The following is a 22,621-nucleotide window of genomic DNA, read 5'->3' on the forward strand; positions in this document are numbered from 1 at the left end:
CCACGTAATAAATCTGTTGAATCAATGAATGAAAGATGGCTAGAAAGTTCTTCCCCAAAAGTTTAACATGATGGAGTCCTCAATGTTTTTCTATGTTCTTTATTATCCTTTGAGGTGTCTTCAAATGCTTATTTTTACCGAAACAAGCAAATCATAAAAAATGTGTGGTATAATGCTTACTGCTGGCACAAATGTAGCAGTCCCAAATGTTTCACTGGCTGTATAAACTGGTTCAATTCTTTTGGAAAACCATGTGACATTAAATATTTAAAACTCACAGAACATTCCTACCTTTTGTCTATTAATCCTGCATGGGAATTTATGCTTGGGGGGGGGGAACTAAAATATCAAATGACCTGTGATGTTCATCTCAGGTTTTATATTAAGAAAAGAACAACTCTGGACGACCGAAAGGGACTTGTAACGGAAGGAAGAGTAAAAGTAAATTATGGCAAATTCACTGGATGGAATTTCCCGTGACCGTTACCAAGTCTGAAGACTGTAGTTACAAGAACAAAAAGGCTGAAAATGCAGGCATGCAATGATTTAAATTATGCATAAACAAAATATTAATGTGGCATTTTCTTAGACTGGCGGAAAGAACATGGGTTTTAGACCTGTGCCCAGAGGTTTTTATTTCCGCATTGCTAAATAGCTGGTACACAATCTTGCTCAGGCAGCGAGGAAGGACTCCACAAATTTTAGAGTCTGCCTTTATTGTTGGTGATGGTGATGGGATGACGATATTTTCAAAAATTTCAAATGCTTGCCAGCTCCTGTCAGTTACGAACAGGATGAAAAGTAGACTAGCTAAAAAGGGAGGGAGGGAGAGTTTCGGAAAATGGATCTTCCGAGTTGGGCGGCATGTATCCTGGGACTGTCTGTCGCGGCCAGGAGCGAGGGAAAGCCGTTCGTGACCACACGGGGGCGCCGGCGCTCAAGCCGGGTGAGGTGTTCCGAAGCCTGTACAGCAGAGGGCGCTGCTGGCGGAGGCTGGCCCGGGACCGGAAAGCCGGGCCAGAGGCAGCCGGGCGCCCTCGCTGACTCCTCCCGCTTCCGCTGCCGCAGCCGCCGCGGGTCCGCGCCGAGTTGCCGTCCGCCGTCAGGTGCTACCCCCGCCGCCGAGATGCCGCTGGAGAACCTAGAGGAGGAGGGTCTGCCCAAGAACCCCGACCTGCGCATCGCGCAGCTGCGCTTCCTGCTCAGCCTGCCCGAGCACCGCGGGGACGCGGCCGTGCGCGACGAGCTGATGGCGGCCGTCCGGGATAACAGTGAGGCCCGCGCGAGCGCCGAGTCAGCGGCCTAGGCCTGGGCTGGCCCCGCGCCCCGGAGCCTGCTGGCATTTTCCCCGAAGGGGCTCTGGGCTTGGGGGGGTGCCCTCGGGGCCCTCCAGCCTTGCTCTCGGTTGGGGGGGGATGTCTGCATGCCTGGGGGCCCTTCTCCTCTGAAAGCAGCTTTGGGGGGATATGCCGAGGGATCGAGCTCCGAGCCAGGCACAGAAGAGAGGCTCAGGACTTGCTGTTCTTAGCGTCCGGGCCCGGGCTGGCGCAGCCCCGTAGGAGAGGTCAGCTGTCCGCATGATGGGCTAGAGTGGGGTCGGTGCCCCTGGGCTGTGTGGACTTGAACGTAGACGTCTGAGGATGCGTCTAAGCAGTCTCTCGGCAGCAGACGTTTACGTTTTGCCAAGCCCTTTGCCAGGCTCTTCTGTCCCATGCCTTCCTGGTCACGGCAGGGAGAGTGGTGGATGAGCCGACGGGGGGTGTGGGGGTGTGTGTGAGAAGGGGGTGGACACCGAGTGTGTGTGTGAGACGGGGGTGGACACTGACTTTGAGGTTACTAGGGGCGCCGGCTTCTAAGTCTTGTCCCTCTTTTTGGCTCTCAGACATGGCTCCTTATTACGAAGCCTTGTGCAAATCCCTCGACTGGCAGATGGACACGGACCTGCTCAATAAAATGAAAAAGGCGAACGAGGAAGAGTTGAAACGTTTGGACGAGGAGCTGGAAGATGCAGAGAAGAATCTGGGAGAGAGCGAAATCCGGGATGCCATGATGGCCAAGGCCGAGTACCTGTGCCGGATAGGCGACAAGGTGAGTGGAGACGGTCCCCCGCAGAGAGGCACTATTTCACAAATTCACTGCCTTTTAAAAAACAAGCGCAAAGGTAATGTGTTTACCTGGCCTAGCGAATCAGCACAAAAATAAGTCCAGAAAAAGTTTTCTATCCCCTGTCCAGCCAGGTGTGTGTGTGTTTTTCCCTTTGTCCACGCCAATAAAAACGTAAGGGCTCTTGCAGAGATTTGTTGGTTTACTGCTCTTAAAAATTGGGATCATTCTCAGTAGTGCACTTTTCTCACGTTGGTTGGAAAGCACTGGTTCTGTTGAATTTAAAAACTTATACAAGTAATAGTCTGCTTATAAGAAACTGAACGTTAGTTAATGCTGAAGTTCTATTTGATTTTTCTTCATTCCCTATCTTCTCAAAGGTGACCATTTTGAGTTGTTTTATTGTATATTTACAGGCACATAAATTAGATAGTATTATATTTTAAAAAATTGATTTTGGGGGCCACCTACCTGGCTGTCAGTGGAGCGCGTGACCCTTGGTCTCGGGGTCGTGAATTTGAGCCCCATGTAGAGATTAAAAAAAAAATGAAATACTAAAAAAGGTTGTTTTTGTTTTTTTGTGTTGTTTTTTTTAATAAGTGGGACTACAGTGAAATCATGCTGTCCTGTTTACTTTTTCATTCAGCATTGCATCGTGACCTTTCCATGTTAATGTATATAAACGGGATACGTATTCTGGTTAACTGCTAGCTAGTCCATTGTAAGGCTGTGCTAAAGTTTACTTAGCTCTTCAGCTGTTGATGGACATGGATGTTTTCAGCTGTTCTTGCTAGTACAAGCGGCTGATGTAGAAACCTGCCTCACTGTGCCTCCTTGTGGATATATGCTAATGTTCTCTAGGGTATGTTCTGGGAAATGAAATTGCTGGGACAAGGAAGGATTTTTGTCTTAATATATGTGGTCATTTCTTCCACGTAGTGGCCAACCTGATCGATACTTTATCTCTGCATGAGACCGATGTCCACAGGTATTACATCTTTTGAATTTAATTTAGCAGTTGTGTTAATAGTGGTTAGGAGGATGGGCTTTGAATGTCATTAATTTTAAGCAGTGCATATGCACCTGAAGTATTTACATGACAGATGTCATGGCATCAATATAAAAAAGTATTAGTATGGTTTCTTGGATCAGATTGCCTGGGTTAAAGTTCTGGTTTCAGTAATACCATTTACTGGACCCTCCATTTCCTCATCTGTAAAATATGGTAACAACAGTTCCTGCTTAATGAGGATTAAAGATAGGGGCAGAGGGCTCAAATGTTAGTGATAAGAACTATTATTATTTTAGGTTTGTTTTTTTAAAGATTTTATTTGCCAGAGAGAGCACGAGCAAGCGCACAAGCGGGGAGCGGCAGGCAGAGGGAGAAGCAGGCTCCCCACTGAGCAAGGAGCCCGATGCGGGGCCCTGGGATCATGACCTGAGCCAAAGGCAGACCCTCAACTGACTGAGCCACCCAGGCATCCCATTTTAGGTTTAAAACAAGATTTTTCTTATTGTAAATACAAGATTGGGTCATTGTAAAAATTTGGGAAATACAGAACAATTTAAAAATAGCTAATAGGGGGTGCCTGAGTGATTTAGTTGGTTGAGCGTTGGACTCTTGATTTCAGCTTCGGTCATGATCTGAGGGTCCTGAGATCCAGCCCCACGACGACGGGCTTCGCACTCAGCACGGAGTCTGCTTGAGGGTTCTCTCCCTCTATCCCTCTTCCGTGAGTGCGCGCGCTTTCTCTCTCTCTCAAATGAATAAGTATTCTTTAAAAAAAATAGCCAACAGTTTGTTTGGTTTTATCAGTTGTGTGATGTGGTTTGGTTTTAAAGAGGATACGTTATTAGATGTGAATGAGAAACTTAAAGCTTTTGATTCTGGATTTGAAGAATTTCAACAAGAACGTGCTCGAGTCAATATCAGGAGTTATAAATTGGTGATGTGCTCATGTCATTTTCCATGTTTATTAAGTAGCATTTTTCTAAAAACTTTTTTTTTTCCTCTCCTGTTTACTTTCATTTTAAATATATTATTAACTGTTACTGGATTTTTATTATTCCCTGTGTTACCATTGATCACAGTCATTACTCTCTATGGTACTCATGTTATTACAGGCATGTTAGTGGAAGCTCCTTCAAGAAATCATCTTTGTTTGACATCTCCTTGGTCTTCCTTATTTTCTCATACAACAAGCTGTTACAGGCTCACCTGTTATTTTTACTCTCCAAACCTGGAATCATCCATTTCTCCAAGGATCCTTGGTTTCTTTTAGCTTGTGGGGGGCAGGGGGTTGTATTTAGAAACCAAGATCTGAGTGCCAGGTGTGCCCATTACTGTCTTACTAGCCTGTTATTAACTTGTGTAACTTAAAATTACATAAACCCAGACACAGACTAAGAATTACCACGTATAGACAAATGATTTTATTCATGTTTGTGTCTTTAAGGCAGTAGAAACATTTTATTCCACGATATTTTGACACAGACTTACTTACATATTTAAATACTCCTTTGTATTCTCATGGTCAGTGACTAAGGTAAAGCTTCCGTTACCCTTAAAGTAGTGTGATAATTTACAGGAACGTGGGAAAAAATGCTGAATATGTACAACAAAGAATGTTGAAACAATTGAGAATAAATTGTGAATGTTCTTACATCATTTTTTAGACTGTTAAGTATATGCTTAGGCATATCTGATGTGTTTTTTATACATTATACAAGTGGAGAGAAAAGTATGATGAACCCCTCCGCATGCGGTTATCACCCAGCTTCACCAGCTGCCAGTCCGTGGGTACCTCATCCCTACCTGTCCCCTCTACCCCTCGTTACGAGAATTCCAGACAGCTGGTAGCATTTGAAACTTTGAACCTTTCCTCACCTGTTGCCTTGGTTCTCTTGACAGGAGGGTGCTCTGACAGCCTTTCGCAAGACATATGACAAAACTGTGGCCTTGGGTCACCGACTGGACATTGTGTTCTATCTTCTTAGGATTGGATTATTTTATATGGATAATGATCTCATCACACGAAACACAGAGAAGGCCAAAAGGTACTTGTTAATGATGGTGATATATTCCCTGTAAATTATGCTATAAATAAGAAACCGATGTAAGAAATGTACCTATTTTATTTACAACTAGTAAATTAGGTCAAATAATTGATGTGCTTTTTAGTAAAATATTTTCTTTAAATATCGCCTTCTGATTCAAATTGTTTTCTGTTTGAAAAGAACACAACACTTACAAAAAGTGGCCTTGTCCGTTTCCAGATTGTGACCTTATTATTTTTTATTTATAGCTTAATAGAGGAAGGAGGAGACTGGGACAGGAGAAACCGCCTAAAGGTCTATCAAGGTCTTTATTGTGTGGCTATTCGTGATTTCAAACAGGCAGCTGAACTCTTCCTTGACACAGTGTCAACATTCACATCCTATGAACTTATGGATTATAAGACCTTTGTGACTTACACTGTCTATGTCAGCATGATTGCCTTAGAAAGACCAGATCTCAGGGAAAAGGTAATGCCCGAATCTTTGATACTCATATTTAGAAATCACTCCACACTTTTCTAACCTGAATACACCTTAAAGCATACATTTGTGTGTTCTTTTGTGTTTTCATTTGTAGGTGATTAAAGGAGCCGAGATCCTCGAGGTGCTTCATAGCCTTCCAGCGGTCCGGCAGTACCTGTTTTCACTCTATGAGTGTCGGTACTCCGTTTTCTTCCAGTCCTTAGGTAAGGAGAGAGCTGCTCATTTCAGTGGTCTTTGTCTTAATCCTGATCCTGTGTGCAGATAACTAAGATGTGACAGACTGTGCAGGTCTTTGCTGCAGGTCCTTGATTAGTGTTGCTCCATTTTTTGGCCCCAAAAAGGGGGGGGGGGAGTAGCAGAGGTAAGATTGATGTTTACACTGTTAAAGGTTTGTTGAGAAAAATTTTTTTAAAGATGTATTTATGTCAGAGTGAGAGAGAGCAGGGGGTAAGGGCAGAGGAAGAGGGAGAGAGAATCACATGCGGGGCTCCATCCGACCACCCTGACATCACGACCTGAGCCGAAATCAAGAGACAGACGCTTAACCGACTGAGCCCCCCAGGCTCCCCAATGCTTGGTCTATTTTTGAAGTGGGTTTTGGCCCAGTGTTTATGGAGTGCTTTCTCCATGCATAAAAGTTAGGCTGCTTCATAAGAATTCATACTATTTGCCCAATGTAATGTGGGAACGAGGGCCCTTGGGGTATGACAAGTTACCTGCCTGGCCTTAGTTTCTCAAATGTATATACAGGTGCGTTTGCACACAAGATCGTATTGCAGAATTATTGTTCAAATGTGGGGCCTTTCCCTTCTTCACTCAGAATGAATCCCTTCCCTACCTTCCTGGGGAGCTCTCATTTTATGCCCCCTTTTTTACTTGATATATAAATATCATAAAATTGACCAGTTTAAAATGTGGTGGCCTTATTATCTTGACAAGGTTGTGTCATTATCATCACTAATTCCTGAACGTCTTCACTGCAAAAGGAAGTCTGTTCCCATTAAGCAGTCACTTCCTGTTCCTCCCCCAGCTACCACTGATCTATCTCTGTAGATTTGTGTGTTCTTACTCTCACGTTTCATGTGAATGGCATCATATCTGTGTGGCACTCTGTGCCTGGTTCCTTTTCTCTAACACCATCCTTTCATGGGTCATCCGTGCTGTGGCATGTGTCAGTGCTCCATTTCGTTTTATGGCTGAATGATACTCCATTATACGGAAATACCACATTTTTACAATCCCTTCATCCGTTGATGGACGTCTGGGTTGTCTCCCCTTTTTGGCTGTAAGGAACATTTGTCTACATTTTGTATAGACCTATGGTTTCACTTCTCGGGTGGTGTGGTTGTGTGTGTGTATTTAGTAGTGGAGCTGCTGGGTCATACAGTGACGCTTCGATTAACTTTTTGAGGAATTGCTAAGCTGTTTTCCAAAGCAGTTACACAATTTTGCATCCCCACCAGCAGTGTGTGTGTGTGTTTCAGTCTCCTCACATCCCGTACTTGTTATTGTGTCTTTTTGACTATAGGCTTCTTAGTGGGTGTGTAAGTGGTATCTGGTGGTTTTGATTGGCATTTCTCTGATCTCTGATGTTGAACCTCTTTTGTGTGCTTTGTGGTCATATGCCCCATCGCTAATTAAAATAGTATGTTATTTTGTGATTCTTTCTGTTTGTTCCTTCTACTAACTGGAATTATCAGGAGCAGGTTGTTTTTTGTTTTTTTTATCTTTGTAAGGAACTTGACACCAGCACATTGCCTGTACATTATTGCATGCTCTGTGCACATCTGTTGCGTTAATTAATTTAAGAGGAAAGTGAGAAAAAAATGAAATTCATGGCTTTGGGAAACCTCTGAATTGTTTAGATACTAATCTTTTCCTCCTGTCCCCATTCCTAACAGCAATCTTTTATTTGAACACTGTGGGTGAAACTTATCTCTACCAAATGTATACATTTCCCAGATATTTTATTTATTTTTTTTAAAGATTTTATTTATTTGACAGAGACACAGCGAGAGAGGGAACACAAGCAGGGGGAGTGGGAGAGGGAGAAGCAGGCTTCCCGCTGAGCAGGGAGCCCGATGTGGGGCTCGATCGACCTGAGCTTAAGGCAAACGCCTAACGACTGAGCCACCCAGGCGCCCCTCCCAGATATTTTAAATGCAGGAAACAGGATAGTTAAATTTTCTTTGATGATAGTCATCATTATTTATATGCTTTATTCTCTCTGGTGTACTGAGATGTAGGATTTATTTGGTTTTGTGAACCTGTTTGCTTCCCTGAATATTCATAGTGTATGTACTTTAAAATATTTCATTTGAAAAAGGAAACTGCATCCTATCCTAGGTAATACCCAATTATTTTTAAAATAAAAATAGAGAAAGCCCTGTTCCCAAATCCATACACATGTTCACTCACAAAATTCTTCCAGAGATAACCATCTTAAGATTTTATGTATCTTTCCAAACTTTTTGTTCATTTAAATGTACTTTAAGAAATGGAAAACAATATACCAAAAACCCAGGGTTATACATACCCATGGAAAAATTTCACTGTCATATGAAGAAGAAAAAGGCTCTCCCTAACCTGTCAGAGTCCTTTCTCTAGAGGTGACTGCCACTATCAAGTTTCAAGTGTGTCTTTCAGGGACATTTGTATCCAGAGATACAAGCACGTAACACCATTAAACATATGTGGGTGTCTTTTATGTGCTGTTTTCTAAGTGGCTTTTTTTCTCTTCACGATATAATGTGAATATCTTTTCATGACTCTATAAAAATAGTTGGTCATTGAGTCAGTAAGTATTTTTAAGTAGTTGTCATGTATCAGACACTGCGGATGTAATGGCAAATCAAATAGGTGGAGCTCCTTGGAGCTTCTAGTTATACTTTTAGAAGACCTTCTATTTCAGTGTGTTGGATGTGCCATAATTTATCCTCTACTGATAAAAAAAAATTACGGTGTTTACAGTTTTCTTCTGTTGTGAGCAACTTTGTTTTGAACATTCTCTTATAATTCATCTTTTCTACTTCCGCTTCATTAAAAAAAAAAATCCAAGAAAGTGAATTTTACAAAGTGAAAATACATTACATCTTGATCACTGTTGCTCTCCAGAAATATTGTGCCAATTTATATTTACGTAATTTTTTTTACTGAAGTATAACTGAGATACAATGTCAGTTTCAGATGTACAACATAGTGATTTGATGTTTATATACATTTTAAAATGACCCATATAAATCTGGTTACCATGTGTCACCATACAAAGTTAATACATTACTGACTATATTCCCTGTGCTGATTAATGTATAGTTTCGCAGTTTCTACTTCTCTTAATTTACATCGATTTTTTTTTTAAAGATTTTATTTTTAAGTAATCTCTGCACCCATCATGGGGCTCAAACTTAATGGTCCCAAGATCACGAGTTGCATAGTCTGAGCCAGCGAGGCGCGCCCCTCAATTTACATCATTTGAAGAGAGCCTTCCCCACCACCCCTCCCCCCCTCCACTCTTAGCCAGTCTGAGAGGAGAAAAATATATTCATATTTTATTCATTTCTTGTTTCCAAGGACAGTTTTTATTGAACTCTTGAGTCTTCTTTTAAATGGCACATAAATGACAGAAGAAGAAATTTTATGTTCAGCTTATGAATGTGACCCATCCTGACCAACATTTTTCTTCCCCATTCTCTTCCATAGATTTTCTTACTGTATTTTTTTTTCCAGTTTTATTGAGATCTGACATAAAACATTGTGTAAGTTTAAGCTGTACAACATAATGACTTGATGTTTATGCATTTCTTTTATCTGTGAGAATGAGCATCATCTCATTTTAAGGCCATTGATTTCCGTGTTGCTAAACCGTCTGTAGCCTTACTCATCCTTATCTCTTTTGATGTTGAGCAACCTTTGCATCTTGCCACAATTGAACAATAACACAGCCTTGTTTCCCCCTGACCTACAAGCTCATCCTTCGTTAGACCTCTCAGTGACTGCCTCAGGCTTGGTCATTGCCCGTCTCCATCTTCATTCTATCATCAAATATATCTGGAAGGCAATGATTCCCAAATTCATGTTTCTAGCCCCAGACTTTTCAGTGAGCGCCAGACCCATACTTAAATATCTCTTGGTATCTTCACTTGGATGCAAAGTAGGTGAATCCACTTGAACACTGTGAATCTCCCTTGCCCTGACCCCTCCAAAAAAATCTCCAAAACCAGAAAACAAAACAAAAATTCTCCAGGGATTTGCTTCTTTGTTAAAGCCAGAGGCACAAGTCTATTTTTCATTCTTTTGTCTTGCTCACCTTCCATATCCCTGTAGCAGCCCCCCTTCTGCTTTATACTGAATCTGTCCTCTTTTCTCTTCTGGGCTGAGCCTGGCTCTTCCCATGGGGCAGGGGGACAGACAGACGGACGGATGAAGATGACAACTTCTGCATTATTTGCATTGCTCTGTGCCTCCTGCTGTTTGCCTGGCTCCTCCGAGAGGTCTTCTCTGTCCGCCCCAATCCAGCGGAAGACCTCCTAGTCACCCTGTCACTTTTATTTTCAACACAGAATTTGTTACTAAGGGTATTTTGTTTATTCATTTATCTCTGCTCTTTGAAAATTTAGTTTCTGTGGCAGCAGGGGTCTTGTCTTTTGGTTTACTGCCATATCCTCACTATTCTGAGTAGTGATACATAGTAGTTATTTAGTAAAATAATTTGTATCTGTGTGGATTGCTGATCAATATCCTCTGTACGTTTTACCAGTCTTAGAAAAGCTCTCATAATTTGTCCTCTTATTCATTGCAGCTATTGTGGAACAGGAAATGAAAAAGGACTGGCTTTTTGCTCCTCACTATCGATACTATGTAAGAGAAATGAGAATTCATGCATACAGCCAGCTGCTGGAATCCTATAGGTCATTAACTCTTGGCTATATGGCAGAAGCCTTTGGTGTTGGTGTGGAATTCATTGATCAGTAAGTATAAATAATATGTTAATGCATATCTCAGTTATTTAATGTCTCAACTTGTACATTTTCTCCGTTTACATTGCTTCCCTCAATTATAAAAAAATAATTTTTCTCTAAATATTATCAGAATAATCATCTGTCATCTGCCTTCATGATGTGCCCCTTTTATTAACAGCTGGGGATACTGAGTTGTAGAGTGGTTAAGTCAGACCAGGTGTTATGACAGGAGTATTCTGTCCCTTCTTTGTGGACCACATTGCTATTAATGATGACTCCTAGAGGCCGCTCTCATGTTTCACATTAAGGTCATATTTTCTCTGATAATGCCTTCATCGTTTTTGGTTGCTACTGCAATTCTGGTCACATTAGTTGTTAAAGATGGGACTTTTAGCCCTTAAATCAATGATTCATCAAATACTAAGCCATTACTGTATGGTTGGCATTAAGGTCCTTGTCGTCATGGCCTTGAATATGTTCAAAAAAGATGCTTTTTATATGGGGAGAATTAGCAAGTAAGCAAATAAATACATAAGGTAATTTCAGATAGAAATGAATCTCTGGAGATAATGCAACAAAAAGATGCATGTGGCTGCAGTGGAGTGGTAGTGGTGGGGGAGGGGCAGCAGTGGGAGACTCAGGCACGTGTACGTTTGTGCAGGGCCTGGTGGGCCATGGTGTGGAGCTTGGGTTTTAATCTAGGTCCTGTGGGAAGCCATTGGGAGGATTTTAAGCATGAGAGTGATCAGGCATGAAACCTTATCTTACACAGACCTCGAGGGGGCAGGGAGACTTGGTGGGCTGTTGAATACAGGAGCTCATGGAGCAGCTATTACGGTGGCCTGGACTAGGGTGGTGGGAGTGGAGTGTGGAAGATGTACACAGAGTATGTGCTTTCCTTACGGTATCTGGATCCGTGGTTCCCAAAGACAGATCTGTTAAGTGCTGGTGGTAGTTTTCAGTGGCCCAAAATGAAAAAGATGGTCATTTGGTAAAGTTCATTGATGGTATATTTCATTTAGAAAAAAAAAATGCTCTTTTTAGGGGTTTGATTTTCCTAATTTATTATGAAAAATTTCAAATGTAGGAAATTTTAAGGAATTACAGTGAATTCCCATAAGTGATTGATTCCATAATTAACATGTTGTATCTGCTTTATTACATATTCTATTTTTTAAGCACTCCGGAGTTTCAGACACCAGTACATTTCATCCCTAAACACTTTAGCATGCATCTCACTATTTGTTTATAGGCTTGCTTTGAAGTTTTACATATTTACATTTGATCAGAGATATAAATCTTATGTATAACCTACACTGTCGCACAGTCACCACCGGAAATCCCCTTACTCTCTTCCTCTGAAAGAAAAAAGGCAGTGATAGTTTTGCGTCTTAAAAATTATCCTTACCAAAATAGAAGGCTGGTCTTCCTAGGTTAGTTTTATTTTGAAATTGAACTAATTTTTGAAATTTAAGTCTGGTTACCACTGCCCAGGAGAGCTGGTTGCTGGGATGGGGGATGGCCATTACGAGTGTGATTCTCATGACTCAGGGGAACGAGTGGCTTACCGTGGTGAGCAGTGCGTGAAGAACAGGGTTGGCCTGGCTCCTTGTTCTAGCTCTGCCACCGAATAGCCCTGTGGCCTTGGTCTGGTTCTGTCCCTTCCTCAGTTTCTTAACTGTGCCTTGGAGGTGATACAGCTTTCACTACTTAGGGGCCATTTGAGGCTCACATGAAATTTCGGGTAAGACGAACTAAAGCAGGAACGTGTCACTTAGACACACTGCAGCCTTCTTGTAAGTCATTACGATGACCTCTGCATTCCAGACGTACATTTCAGGTGGTATTTCAGTTTTTTTCCTTCATGTTTGCAGACCAGCTCTAAAGGCAAAAGTTGTATAGAGCTCTAGTTGTTACCTACTAAGATCTTGTTTTAAATTTCTGATACCCAATTCACATCTGGGTTTTCCCAGATTCTTTTTTTCCTCCCTTATAAAAATCATTTTAGGTGAAATCCTTTTTTAAGGAGGGTCTGATTTGGTAAGTTGAACATAATTCTATACCATTCTTCCACTTCTCTACTTCCTTGGACTCAGTAAGATATTGTCGGGAGAATAGGAAGGGGCCGTTATTTGAGGAAACACTACTTTTGAGAGGTTTAAGGTTAGAAACCCAGGCACTGTGTTACACAACTTTGTTGGTAGGTCTTCTGTTTGAAACAAGGGATGCAAATCTGATTGGTGGGTGGTTTGTTCAGTAAATGCTCGGGTCGTCATTACTGCATACCTTCTGTGTATCAGCCACCACGCTCAGGGCTTGGAGAAACACCCATGGCTAGGGAAGAGGAGTCATCCTGGGATGTGTTGATTGGCACAGAGGGAGATGACAAGTGGTTTGGCTCTAAAGGCAGGAATGGGACTTGAATGGAAACAGAGGACATTTGGAGTTAAATTTTGTTGTTGTAACCAGAAAGGAAGCTGTGCCCAGATTATTCTTGATGCACATAGTTTCAGAATGAGCATACCTAGGAGTCATTGTATCTGATTGAAGTGCCTGAGAAATGGACACATCCACAGATGCCTTCTGGTGGACCTGTAGACTGGATGTCGCTGCTTTTTTAAGATTTTTTGTAAGAAGCTGAGGAAAAAAGTGCTTTCCCAATGGAAGAAATAGCACAGATACATGTTTTTGAAACCGGTAGCCTAGTTGTACTGGATAGAGTGTGTGACAGTATGTGCGGGAACTGAGATAAGCAGTGCTTTAAATGCCAGGCTCAGGAGTTAACAACTTGTGTGGACCCTCCTCAAGTAGTCTGGGCAGAGGTCCCGTGAAGGCCTCAAGTCCGGTGATGCCGGCACGGGCAGCAGCCTCGCTGTCCACTTAGGTGTGTGGACAGTCCGGCTCTTAGAATGGGGCAGTCTGTCCTCACCTCAGGAGAGGGCCTTCTTGAGTCAGAGTGCATGCCTGGAGCTTCTTTGTAAGTCAGAACCACTCTCAGAGGTTTCCCCCCGTCTCAAGTTTAGGGTGGGACAAGGAAGGCTGTTCGGTCTTGTGTGATTTTCTCTGTGAACCTCAGTCCCGGGATAATAGTTGCACATGGGTTCCCTGTGGAGATGGAACTATTTAAGTGTCTGGAAAATGAACCCAAGTGTAGAAAGCCACTCAGTAAAAGAACTCAAACAGTTGGCGAAGACTGGACACTGTAGCAACTGGATCAAGATATATTTTGATGGAGAGTAGAGAAATAAAGCATGCTCTGTAACTGTCCACAGTGCTTGCTAGTTTAGGATGACCTCCAGCTTAAGATTTTCCAATAGCAGTAACTTTTTTGTCTTTCAGGCTTTTTGAAGCTCATAACCAGGTTTTCCAAAATTGTACATTTCCTTATTAAAAACATTTCATCTTGGTATTAAGAATGAGAAAGCATTAAGAATTAGTTCCTTTTCATAGATTATTTTTTTTTTTTTTGGACACAACTAGTACAGAAGGCATAGTGGGTCCTGGGGCAATTAGTTATGATACTCGACACTTTTAAAGCACAAATCTGCTCTCCAGTAAGTGTGAGACATGGTGTTTGTCTCTGACCTTCCTCAACATTCCATTATGCTTTGTTCTCCCTAGAATGATGGCATTTCACTACAGCTTTAATTTGCATTTTTAATGAGTAAAATTGATCTTTTTTGTGTATGTACTTTGCCTCTGTTTTTAATGAGCCATTTGTCTGATTTGTCGGTGTTTTCCCCAGCTTATACTGCAAACATCTGTCCACGTTGTCGTTTAGTTCGTGACTTGGTTTTGCTGGTATTGTCCTGTGTGAACATTCTCTGTACTTAACCACATTTATCAGTTTTTTTTTCTAGGATTTGTCTCAAAGCAGCCCTTTCCCATGGATTTCAAATGGCACTTTTGTTAGAAATTTGTTTAGGATTTAGAGTCTCTTTTTTGTTGTTTATGTGCTAGGATCAAGATGTTTTAGTATCTGGGAGAGTAACTGGTCGTATAATTTTTATTTAAATTTAACAATTCTATTACAAGTAGATTTTTATTTTAAAGCAGTCATCTTTCCATGTAAAGTCTTCACATATCTATTGTACATTTTTAAGCATTTACTTTTTTCCTCTTTGTTGGTAGACAATCTTTGATAGTGTTTCATTACTCATGCTTATTGAGATTTGTGTGTAAGCATGTTCTGCCTATTTAATTTTGAGGTTTGGGTTATGGCTGCACATAGATATTCAGAAATACTTTTTCACAACAGATTAATATCAGCCGTGCATTCCTGATCCTTATTTATTGTGGCATATTCTTCAGTCTTAATTTTGAAAATCCTGAGCATCATCTGCTCTTGTTTCATTATTTCCTTATTTTCCTGCCTCCAAGTTTTTCTCTGAAGCTTTGAAAACGTGCTTCTGAATGATTTCATTCTTTGATACGAACACTCAGTATGAATTTGCTGTTTATTCCAGTAAGTGATTTAACCTTCTGGGATGATCCTGCAGTATGCCCCCGATGATCTTCCCAGCTGCTGCATAGTCAAGAGCACAGGCAGGAAGCCCACTGAATGTTACCTTGAGAGGCAGTAGAAGTGTGTATTTAGGGCAGTTTTAAGAATTTTGTATAAGGCTCCTACTCTAATGCCCTTTTTCCCCCCCCTCTTAATTGTAGGGAGCTGTCCAGATTTATTGCTGCAGGGAGACTACACTGCAAAATAGATAAAGTAAATGAAATAGTGGAGACCAACAGGTACTGCTAAGTTTGTACGTCATTTGTGTGTAGAATAAGGGGGCATTCTTTTAAAAGTAGGTCGACTCTTGTTATGGAGTAATGTGACTGGTAAAGAATTCATTTTTTTCTTGAATTTATTTATAGGCCTGATAGCAAGAACTGGCAGTACCAAGAAACTATCAAGAAAGGAGATCTACTACTAAACAGAGTTCAGAAACTTTCCAGAGTAATTAATATGTAAAACCATGTAAACAAAGGATTTCCTTTAGAGATAACTATTTGGAATTTTTATAGCTTACTTTACTATGTACCCAGTTCAACTGTATAAAATAAATACTGCATTGTTGTTTGTTTCAATTTACTTTTCTTAATATATACACCTTTTAAGGATAGGTACCAGTAATGTTAAAATAATGTCATTTTATGTCATTTGAGACTGTAATCTGAGACTACAGTGCCTGAGTTCAAATCACTAGGGATAATACAAACCCTTCATGTCTTACCCCAGTCTCCTGAAGTTTGAAAGAGTACATGCCCTAGAGTAGCCCATACCTCAACAGTACTTTTGAGGAGGCAACCATAACCCGCCAATCTCACCAAACATTGATTAAAAGCAACAACAAAAAAAAACCTATGTCGATATTGGCAAGGGGTTCTTTTCCCAACAAACAGAACTACAGTAAGGAAAACAAAGTTGTTTTTCTCTTAATTATAAGCTCGGTGAGTCAGATGGGGCTAAGTGCTAGGAAAAAAGAAATCTAAAACTTGATAAAGGAGGCAAGAGTGAGGTACGGTGTGAAGAGCTCTCCCATGGGGTATCACAGAAGGCCTCTGCTAAGGTGACATTTAAATAGAGGAGGAACATGCAAATATCTGGGCGAAGAAAGAGGGAAAGTCACTGGAGGTTTATAAGCCAAGGGATGGCCGGCTTTGACGTGTCACCGACTGGAGGGGATGCCTGATGGTGATGTGGACGGGGCAGGCAGCCGACTTCGCTGAAAGATTAGAATGGGGGGGGAGGGAAGGGGGAGGAAAAGTCTGGGATGACCCCAAGCTTTTTGGATGCTGACTCCGACAAAGCCGTTTGGGTAGAGCTGAGTTAAAAAGAGAATGGGAAATGGCACTGTACTGTAAAAGGAAGGGGACAGAAGTTTGCTTCTGTAGTTTACATGCTGTTTTACTTATGGGCCGATCGGAATGATTCATTAACATTAGAGAAGAAAACCTCCCAGTCGATGGAATATGTGATACAATTCAACATTCATTCATGATAACAAACGTACGTAAACTAGAAATAACGAAGGTTGGGAAATCACAGCCCGATTGCCAACGACACAGTTCATGAACGCACTAGGGACTGTGGTGCTGCGGGGGTGACAGCGCTCTCCTGAGGGCGCCATGGTGAAGGGCAGGCTAGTCCATGCTGCGTACGCCTTAAGCATAGGAGACTATCCTCAGCTGGATCCCCAAAAATGCTTATTTAGAAAACCTTACCAATAATCACTATAATTCGAGGAAAATGTGAATATAAGTATTCTAAACCCATGATGCTGAAAATCGGCAATTTTAAATCCAGCGTGTAGTCATTGAGAACTCACTGTGTTCCTTGGGTCCATTTAAAAATGAGAATTCTGTTCTTAGCAAATTGACTCCTTGCAGTTCATGCTAAAGGAAAAAAGTAGAATTGAAACGTCAGTTTCTTAAAATAGCCCTTCCCCTGGGCTCCTACCTCTAAGACCGCCGGGACGGATGTGCTCACAGAGCAAGTCTGGCTTTTCATTCAAGGCTTAGACTAACTCCTGGTCTAGACAGGGAATTCTCAAAGCACTTTTTCTTTTTCCTCTGCTAGCTTAAAATGTACTTGATTTTATTTTTCTTTCACTATTTCAGCCCAACTGTCTAAAATTAGTAGGCGAGAGTGATAGGTAAGGGAAGCCAAAAGAAACAAGTGCTATCCATTCCGAGTTCAAGATAGGGAAATTGAAAACTCCAGAAGCTGATAACTTATGAGGGAAACAATACAGTTTTGAGGTGGAGTCAATTTTTTTCCCTTTTTTTCCCCTGAAAAAGAATGTATGCTCATTGCAAAAGAAATTCAAGATACTAAGTAAGGTGGACGGCCTTGTAGTCCCACTCAGCAGGGACAACTACTGTCAACATTTTCATGCTTTCCACATTTAATACTATGCAAATGTAGTTTTTAATACAAAGTGGAGCTTTTGTTACATGTTATTCTATGCAGTTACAAATCCCAGGGGAACACTGTTAGCCTGGAAGTATCGGTTTAGAGGTGAAAACAAAGTTAGAATCCGACAGATCTCTTTTTAAACAGCACTGACATTGACACTAAAGCCAGAAAAACCAAATTCTGGTCCCAGCTCTCCTCACGCTAGCTGCCTGATGCAGGGAGAAAGGACTTCATCTCTGGGAGCCTCTCCCCCTCATCTGCAGAGCCGGGGAGCAATCAGGCTCATGCAGTTCTCTGTGTGAAAACACTAACACACTGAACACTGAAGCAATATACTAAAAGATTTCTTTTTCACTGTACACTGAGCGTTAGTAGAATACTGTCACATACGATAAACTGGGCCACCTCAGCCAACTTTTATAGAATAAGCTGAAAACTGAGTTTCTTGTATTTGATCGAGATTAAACTGACGTTTTTAACAAACTTAACATTTGTTACGTTATTATGGAATGCTAGCATCTGCTTTATGGACAGGCAGAGTATTTTAAACCCAATAAAAGACTTGTCAAAGACATTTTAGGCCCATGTTTCCCACAGGTAGGGATCAAAAAAGCTCAAAAGGCCAAAGCCAGTCAGGATGGCAAAGGATGCTTCCTGATGAAACAAAGTTGGAGACTGGTTACCTACGAGCTGCAGCACTGCCACGCCTGCGACCCTCCCCCCCCCCAGTTAGTTTTCAAGATAAAAATTCATTTACAGTCACCTTCTAAAAACTGAAAGCACAATTCAAAGGTCACTTACCCAGCTTCTGTGGAAAAATGGACAGATGAGGCTAACTCACTCTCTGGGCTCACTTTCCCCATCAAGCTACCCAGCTAGCACGGGTTCTCCAGCAGGGCCCCATTACCTTCTACTACCTGCCGGGCCCACCGGCACTCGAGTTTGCTGCCCCTGCATTACCACCCCCACCGCCCCATTCTGTACCCATTTTATGATGGAACACCTTTAGTCCTGTAGTAGCCTGACCGAGTGTTAGTATTAATTGATCAGCAGGTTACTGATCATTAGCAAACTGCCTAATTTTGGATTAATCCTTGGTGCTGTTTTTAACCTGGCTTTTAAAGAGGATTAATGGCTGATCACTGAAATCTTATTGTTGCTTCATGATTAGGAGGAAGAAAGGAGGGGGACTACGATAATCTCTCACCTTCCTGATGCTGTACAAACTACAAATTGTAGCAACCTGCCACCTCCACAATGGCAATGGGGGAGTAAAGTTAAATCCCTATCTGGAAAAACGTGACAAACTCGAATGTGGACTAACGTGGGTTTCAGAGGCATAGAGCCCCAGGCGTGCATTAGTCTTTGTGTTTCTGAAGACCTACAAAAGACAGTGGACAGTAAGAATTGTAGCGGTTTGGTCCAGGGGGAGGATCACCGTTTGTCACTCACAAAGGTCTGGCATAATTTTCGTGTACAGATTGGTTGTGAGCTTAAGTAAAAGGGGCAATCTGCCAGTGAACCATCGGCCTCCATCTAGCTTCTAGAAATCCCGAGGCGGCCTCAGGGAAGTGACCGCTTTAGTCAAGACTGCCACTAGGTGGCGTCCTGACAACCTTAACAACCCCCTTAAGGAGTTTACGAGAGTATCAAGGCTACTGAAACTCTGCACTTGGGTTTTGAGGACTCTGCATTTCTCGAAGTCCTCCTCTGGGTTAGAGGCTGTTCATTCAAATATACCTCAGGAACGTGGGGCCAACATGAAGTCCACACTTTCCTAGTCTGCACTGCTGTCTCCTGGCCATAGGATTTCCACCCTCATTCAAAATGCCTTCTCTTTGAAGCCAATCACCACCCACCAATACCACCAATTCTCTGTGCTCACTGCCACCAGACCTCCAAGCCGCTCCATCCTCTTCACACCAGACCAAGCAGCTGGCTCTGTCTTCCTCTCAACTGCAACCACTTGGAAACTGGCAACCTACACAGAAATAGCCACGCCTCACAGCTCCTTACCCTGAACTTCAGTGTTCTCGTCCCCCAGGCCACTTCCAACCTCTGCCATTGTCTCACCCAGGACCCAGGGATCTCAAGCACCTCTGAACAGCTCTGTGGTTCAAACTGAAACCTGCTATTCGACTCCAACCCCTAGTACCCTAATTCCTCTGTTCCCTGACCTGTCCCTAGAAGTGCTATGCCACCATCATAACTCTGTAACCTGGATCCGCCTCTGTTAGCCCCGTTTCCAGTAATGGCCATACTGAACTGAACGTGGACTTAGCTCTGTGACGGTGAATAAACCATTTAACTTGTCTCATCATAGACAAATTACCCGGAAGGAGGATCATAAGACTTACCAGAAGGGTAATTACAAATAAAATGTCTTGAGAGTGTCTGCAAAGATTCTGCAGGGCAGCTTCTGGTTCTGTTCCTTGAATGTCCCGATCGAGGACATCATCAATGACTTAGCCATACCCTCATATGCTTTAACTGCTGGGCAATCTCCCTGCCCAAGTTCTAACTTTTTCACTCAACTAATAACTGCTGTTCCAATTATCCCGAAGAAAGAGGCAGGAGGAAAAAAATTAAAAGCAAACATTACCTGAGTGGGTTGGTGGGGTTAATTACAATGGAGTCAACTGTCTAAACTTGTAATGAAACCGTTTCAACCTCATCCTCTGTCTTCACCAAAAATACGCTCTCCAGGATTTCATCTTGGGCTTTCTTCTTTCCCTGGGCCACGGAGGATGGGCTTCAGGTTTGTGAAGTCCTGGAGACGGAACATAAAATGTGGTGTTTCTGTGCCTCTGGCAGAGAGGGTCCATACTCCTTTCTTGAAATCTGGGGGGAGGAAAAAAGAGCTTAAGAACCATTGATCTGACAGACCTGAATTCACAGCCTGGCAACGCTACTGGTAGGTGCAGAACCGTAGGCGAGACACTTAACTTCTTAGATGTTCCTCCTCCATTTGATTGGATCAAAACTACCTACTCTATCGGGGTTTTGTGAGAGACAGAATGTTTACAAAATGCTTCACTGGGCATTGTAAGCATTCATCTAGATGGGCATTATTTTAACAATGAGCCAAATTTAACAGCAACCCTATTTTTCCTAGGTGAACTCTTACACTCCCATACCTCATTTACCATCTAAGAATGGAAGACAACCCTCCACTTTACAGCTCACACCTTTCTCTTAAGCTCCGTCCAGACTGTACATATAGCCACTGGGCACTAAATGTGAGTTTCCCAGTGGCTACTCAAATTCGTTGTTGTAGGTTTTTCCTTCTTTGTCATAGATCGTACATGTAAGGCTCATCAACCAGTTCGGCTAAGCTAGAAATTGTATGTTATCTTGGATTCAACCTTCCCCTTAATGTTCAACATAATGAGACCTCAGGCAGGACCTGTTGGTTCTACCTGTAAAGCATCTCTGCAGTCAGTTCCCTATTTATCCCCATGGTCACTGCCGTAGTTGGGAAATGCAGTAGCTCTTCCTTGGATTATTACGACAGCACCGTAACTTATTTTTGTCCCAAGGTTCTCACCTCTCCACGCTGTCCTCCACAGTTACTGGAGGGCCCTTATGGGATGGGGATTTAAAAAATAAAAAAAAAAAAGGGATTAAATTATGTGTTTGAATCTCCCCTTCTTCCTGCAAACTTTTTCCTTGGGCTCCATCTCACCCTCCCCTGAAAGAGAATCTCTGCTAGTACCAGCTTTGGTCCCTGGGCTTCGGTTGTGGAAAAAGGGGTGAGAAGTGCCAAGAATCACACAGCCTTACAAAGTGAAAGACAAGTTTAATTAACTCCCATGAGCAACAGGAGCAAAAGTTTCTTAGTAGAAAGAAAAGACTGCAAGAGTAGAAAGTGGGATGAGAAGGGGCAGGGCCGTGGGCTTGATTTACAGGAGAGCTTTTTGATTAAGATGGGGAGGGGGGTGGGGAGGGGGATGGGGAGAGAAGAGGGAAAGGTGTAAAGGATGAGGTTTGAGGCACAAGAGAGGGGAGTGCAAGAAAAAGGGAAGGATCTGAATGGCTTTTACTTTTGACACCTGCAGCACCATGGCACTGGGCCTCAGGACTCTCTGGGCTGTGACAGTTACATTTGGTTAAACTGTATGCTCCTGAGGGTGAAGGCCCATGACACTTCAGGTCCTTGACAACCTGGTGCCGACTTCTGCAACCCTTCAGCCCCTCCTTTCCAGAAGCTCCACCCAGAATGGTTCTCTTCCACATTGCTTCCCACCTGTGCTTGCCCAGTCTGCTCCCTCTGCCGACAATGACCTTCTTACCCTGCCTTCCTGCCAACCCCCTTCCTTGAATCGGGAGAGTCTCCTGCTGTCCACGGCCAGGTTACCTGCAAGGGAATGGAAGTAAAAAGGGTTAAGAAATTGAGTGAACCTCTTCCCAGGAAGTTTAAGAAGGACGCCCGAGGCGAAAGGAGCTTCTTAGAAATGATATTAGGAGTTGGTTGATCTAAGGACGGAATGGGAAGTCCGTGTCATGGTGGGGGTTGAAACCAGACTGGCTCCTTTGTGTAATACATGGACATTTTCTCCAACACACAAATCGGTTGCTTCCCTTACTATGTTAAGAACAAGAATAATTTTTATTTATTTATTTTTTTAAAATATTTATTTATTTGACAGAGAGAGACATCGAGAGAGGGAACACAAGCAGGGGCAGAGAGAGAGGGAGAAGCAGGCTTCCTGCTGAGCAGGGAGCCTGATGCGGGGCTCGATCCCAGGACCCTGGGATCATGACCCGAGCCGAAGGCAGATGCTTAACGACTGAGCCACCCAGGCGCCCCAAGAACAAGAATAATTTTTAATTTCTTAGAATGATTTGCAAATGGAAACACTGGCCCAGTTTCTACAGGTAAAATATTATGTTGTGCTCTGAAAACTACCAAAATGCACTTGCACTTCCAGGGAGGGAAGTCGTATGTAAAAGCAAGGAAGGGATCGCACTAGCTGTGGAAACAAAACTTACCTCTGGAGAAAAACGAAAATTGACCACACGCCATCAAATCCGCACATAAGCAAGTACAAACAGAACGTGTTTCTCAATCTATCAACTTCCCTTTGTTGACAAACCTGCAGTAGTG

At 42.5% G+C, this 22,621-nt stretch overlaps 1 protein-coding gene and 1 long non-coding RNA gene across 2 annotated transcripts; one reads left to right on the forward strand and one right to left on the reverse strand.

Annotated features, from left to right (window-relative positions):
- Positions 1-1,045: 1,045 nt before the first annotated feature.
- Positions 1,046-15,683, forward strand: PSMD6 (proteasome 26S subunit, non-ATPase 6). The gene is made up of 8 exons (XM_028110431.1): positions 1,046-1,271; positions 1,883-2,088; positions 5,015-5,160; positions 5,409-5,628; positions 5,738-5,846; positions 10,442-10,610; positions 15,267-15,344; positions 15,471-15,683. Exons 1-8 carry the CDS (start codon positions 1,127-1,129, stop codon positions 15,565-15,567), a joined length of 1,170 nt encoding a protein of 389 aa, XP_027966232.1. The 5' UTR covers positions 1,046-1,126; the 3' UTR covers positions 15,568-15,683.
- Positions 9,159-22,187, reverse strand: LOC148165113 (uncharacterized). Its single transcript, XR_015769190.1, has 3 exons — positions 21,807-22,187; positions 20,117-20,355; positions 9,159-16,991 (listed from the first exon to the last, which is right to left on the reverse strand). It is a non-coding gene; the product is annotated as an uncharacterized LOC148165113 (long non-coding RNA).
- Between the last annotated feature and the right edge of the window lie 434 nt (positions 22,188-22,621).

The sequence above is a fragment of the Eumetopias jubatus genome, unplaced genomic scaffold (assembly GCF_037043125.1).
Source record: "Eumetopias jubatus isolate StellerSeaLion01/CBP00866 unplaced genomic scaffold, mEumJub1_p1.0 scaffold_1, whole genome shotgun sequence".
NCBI classification, from domain to species: Eukaryota; Metazoa; Chordata; class Mammalia; order Carnivora; family Otariidae; genus Eumetopias; species Eumetopias jubatus.

Excerpts from the sequence above, each read along its gene's own strand:
- PSMD6 (XM_028110431.1), top strand. The coding sequence starts at position 1,127 with ATGCCGCTGGAGAACCTAGAGGAGGAGGGTCTGCCCAAGAACCCCGAC. Across the intron at positions 2,089-5,014 it reads TGTGCCGGATAGGCGACAAG|GAGGGTGCTCTGACAGCCTT; the intron begins GTGAGTGGAGAC and ends TTCTCTTGACAG. Across the intron at positions 15,345-15,470 it reads GAAATAGTGGAGACCAACAG|GCCTGATAGCAAGAACTGGC; the intron begins GTACTGCTAAGT and ends ATTTATTTATAG.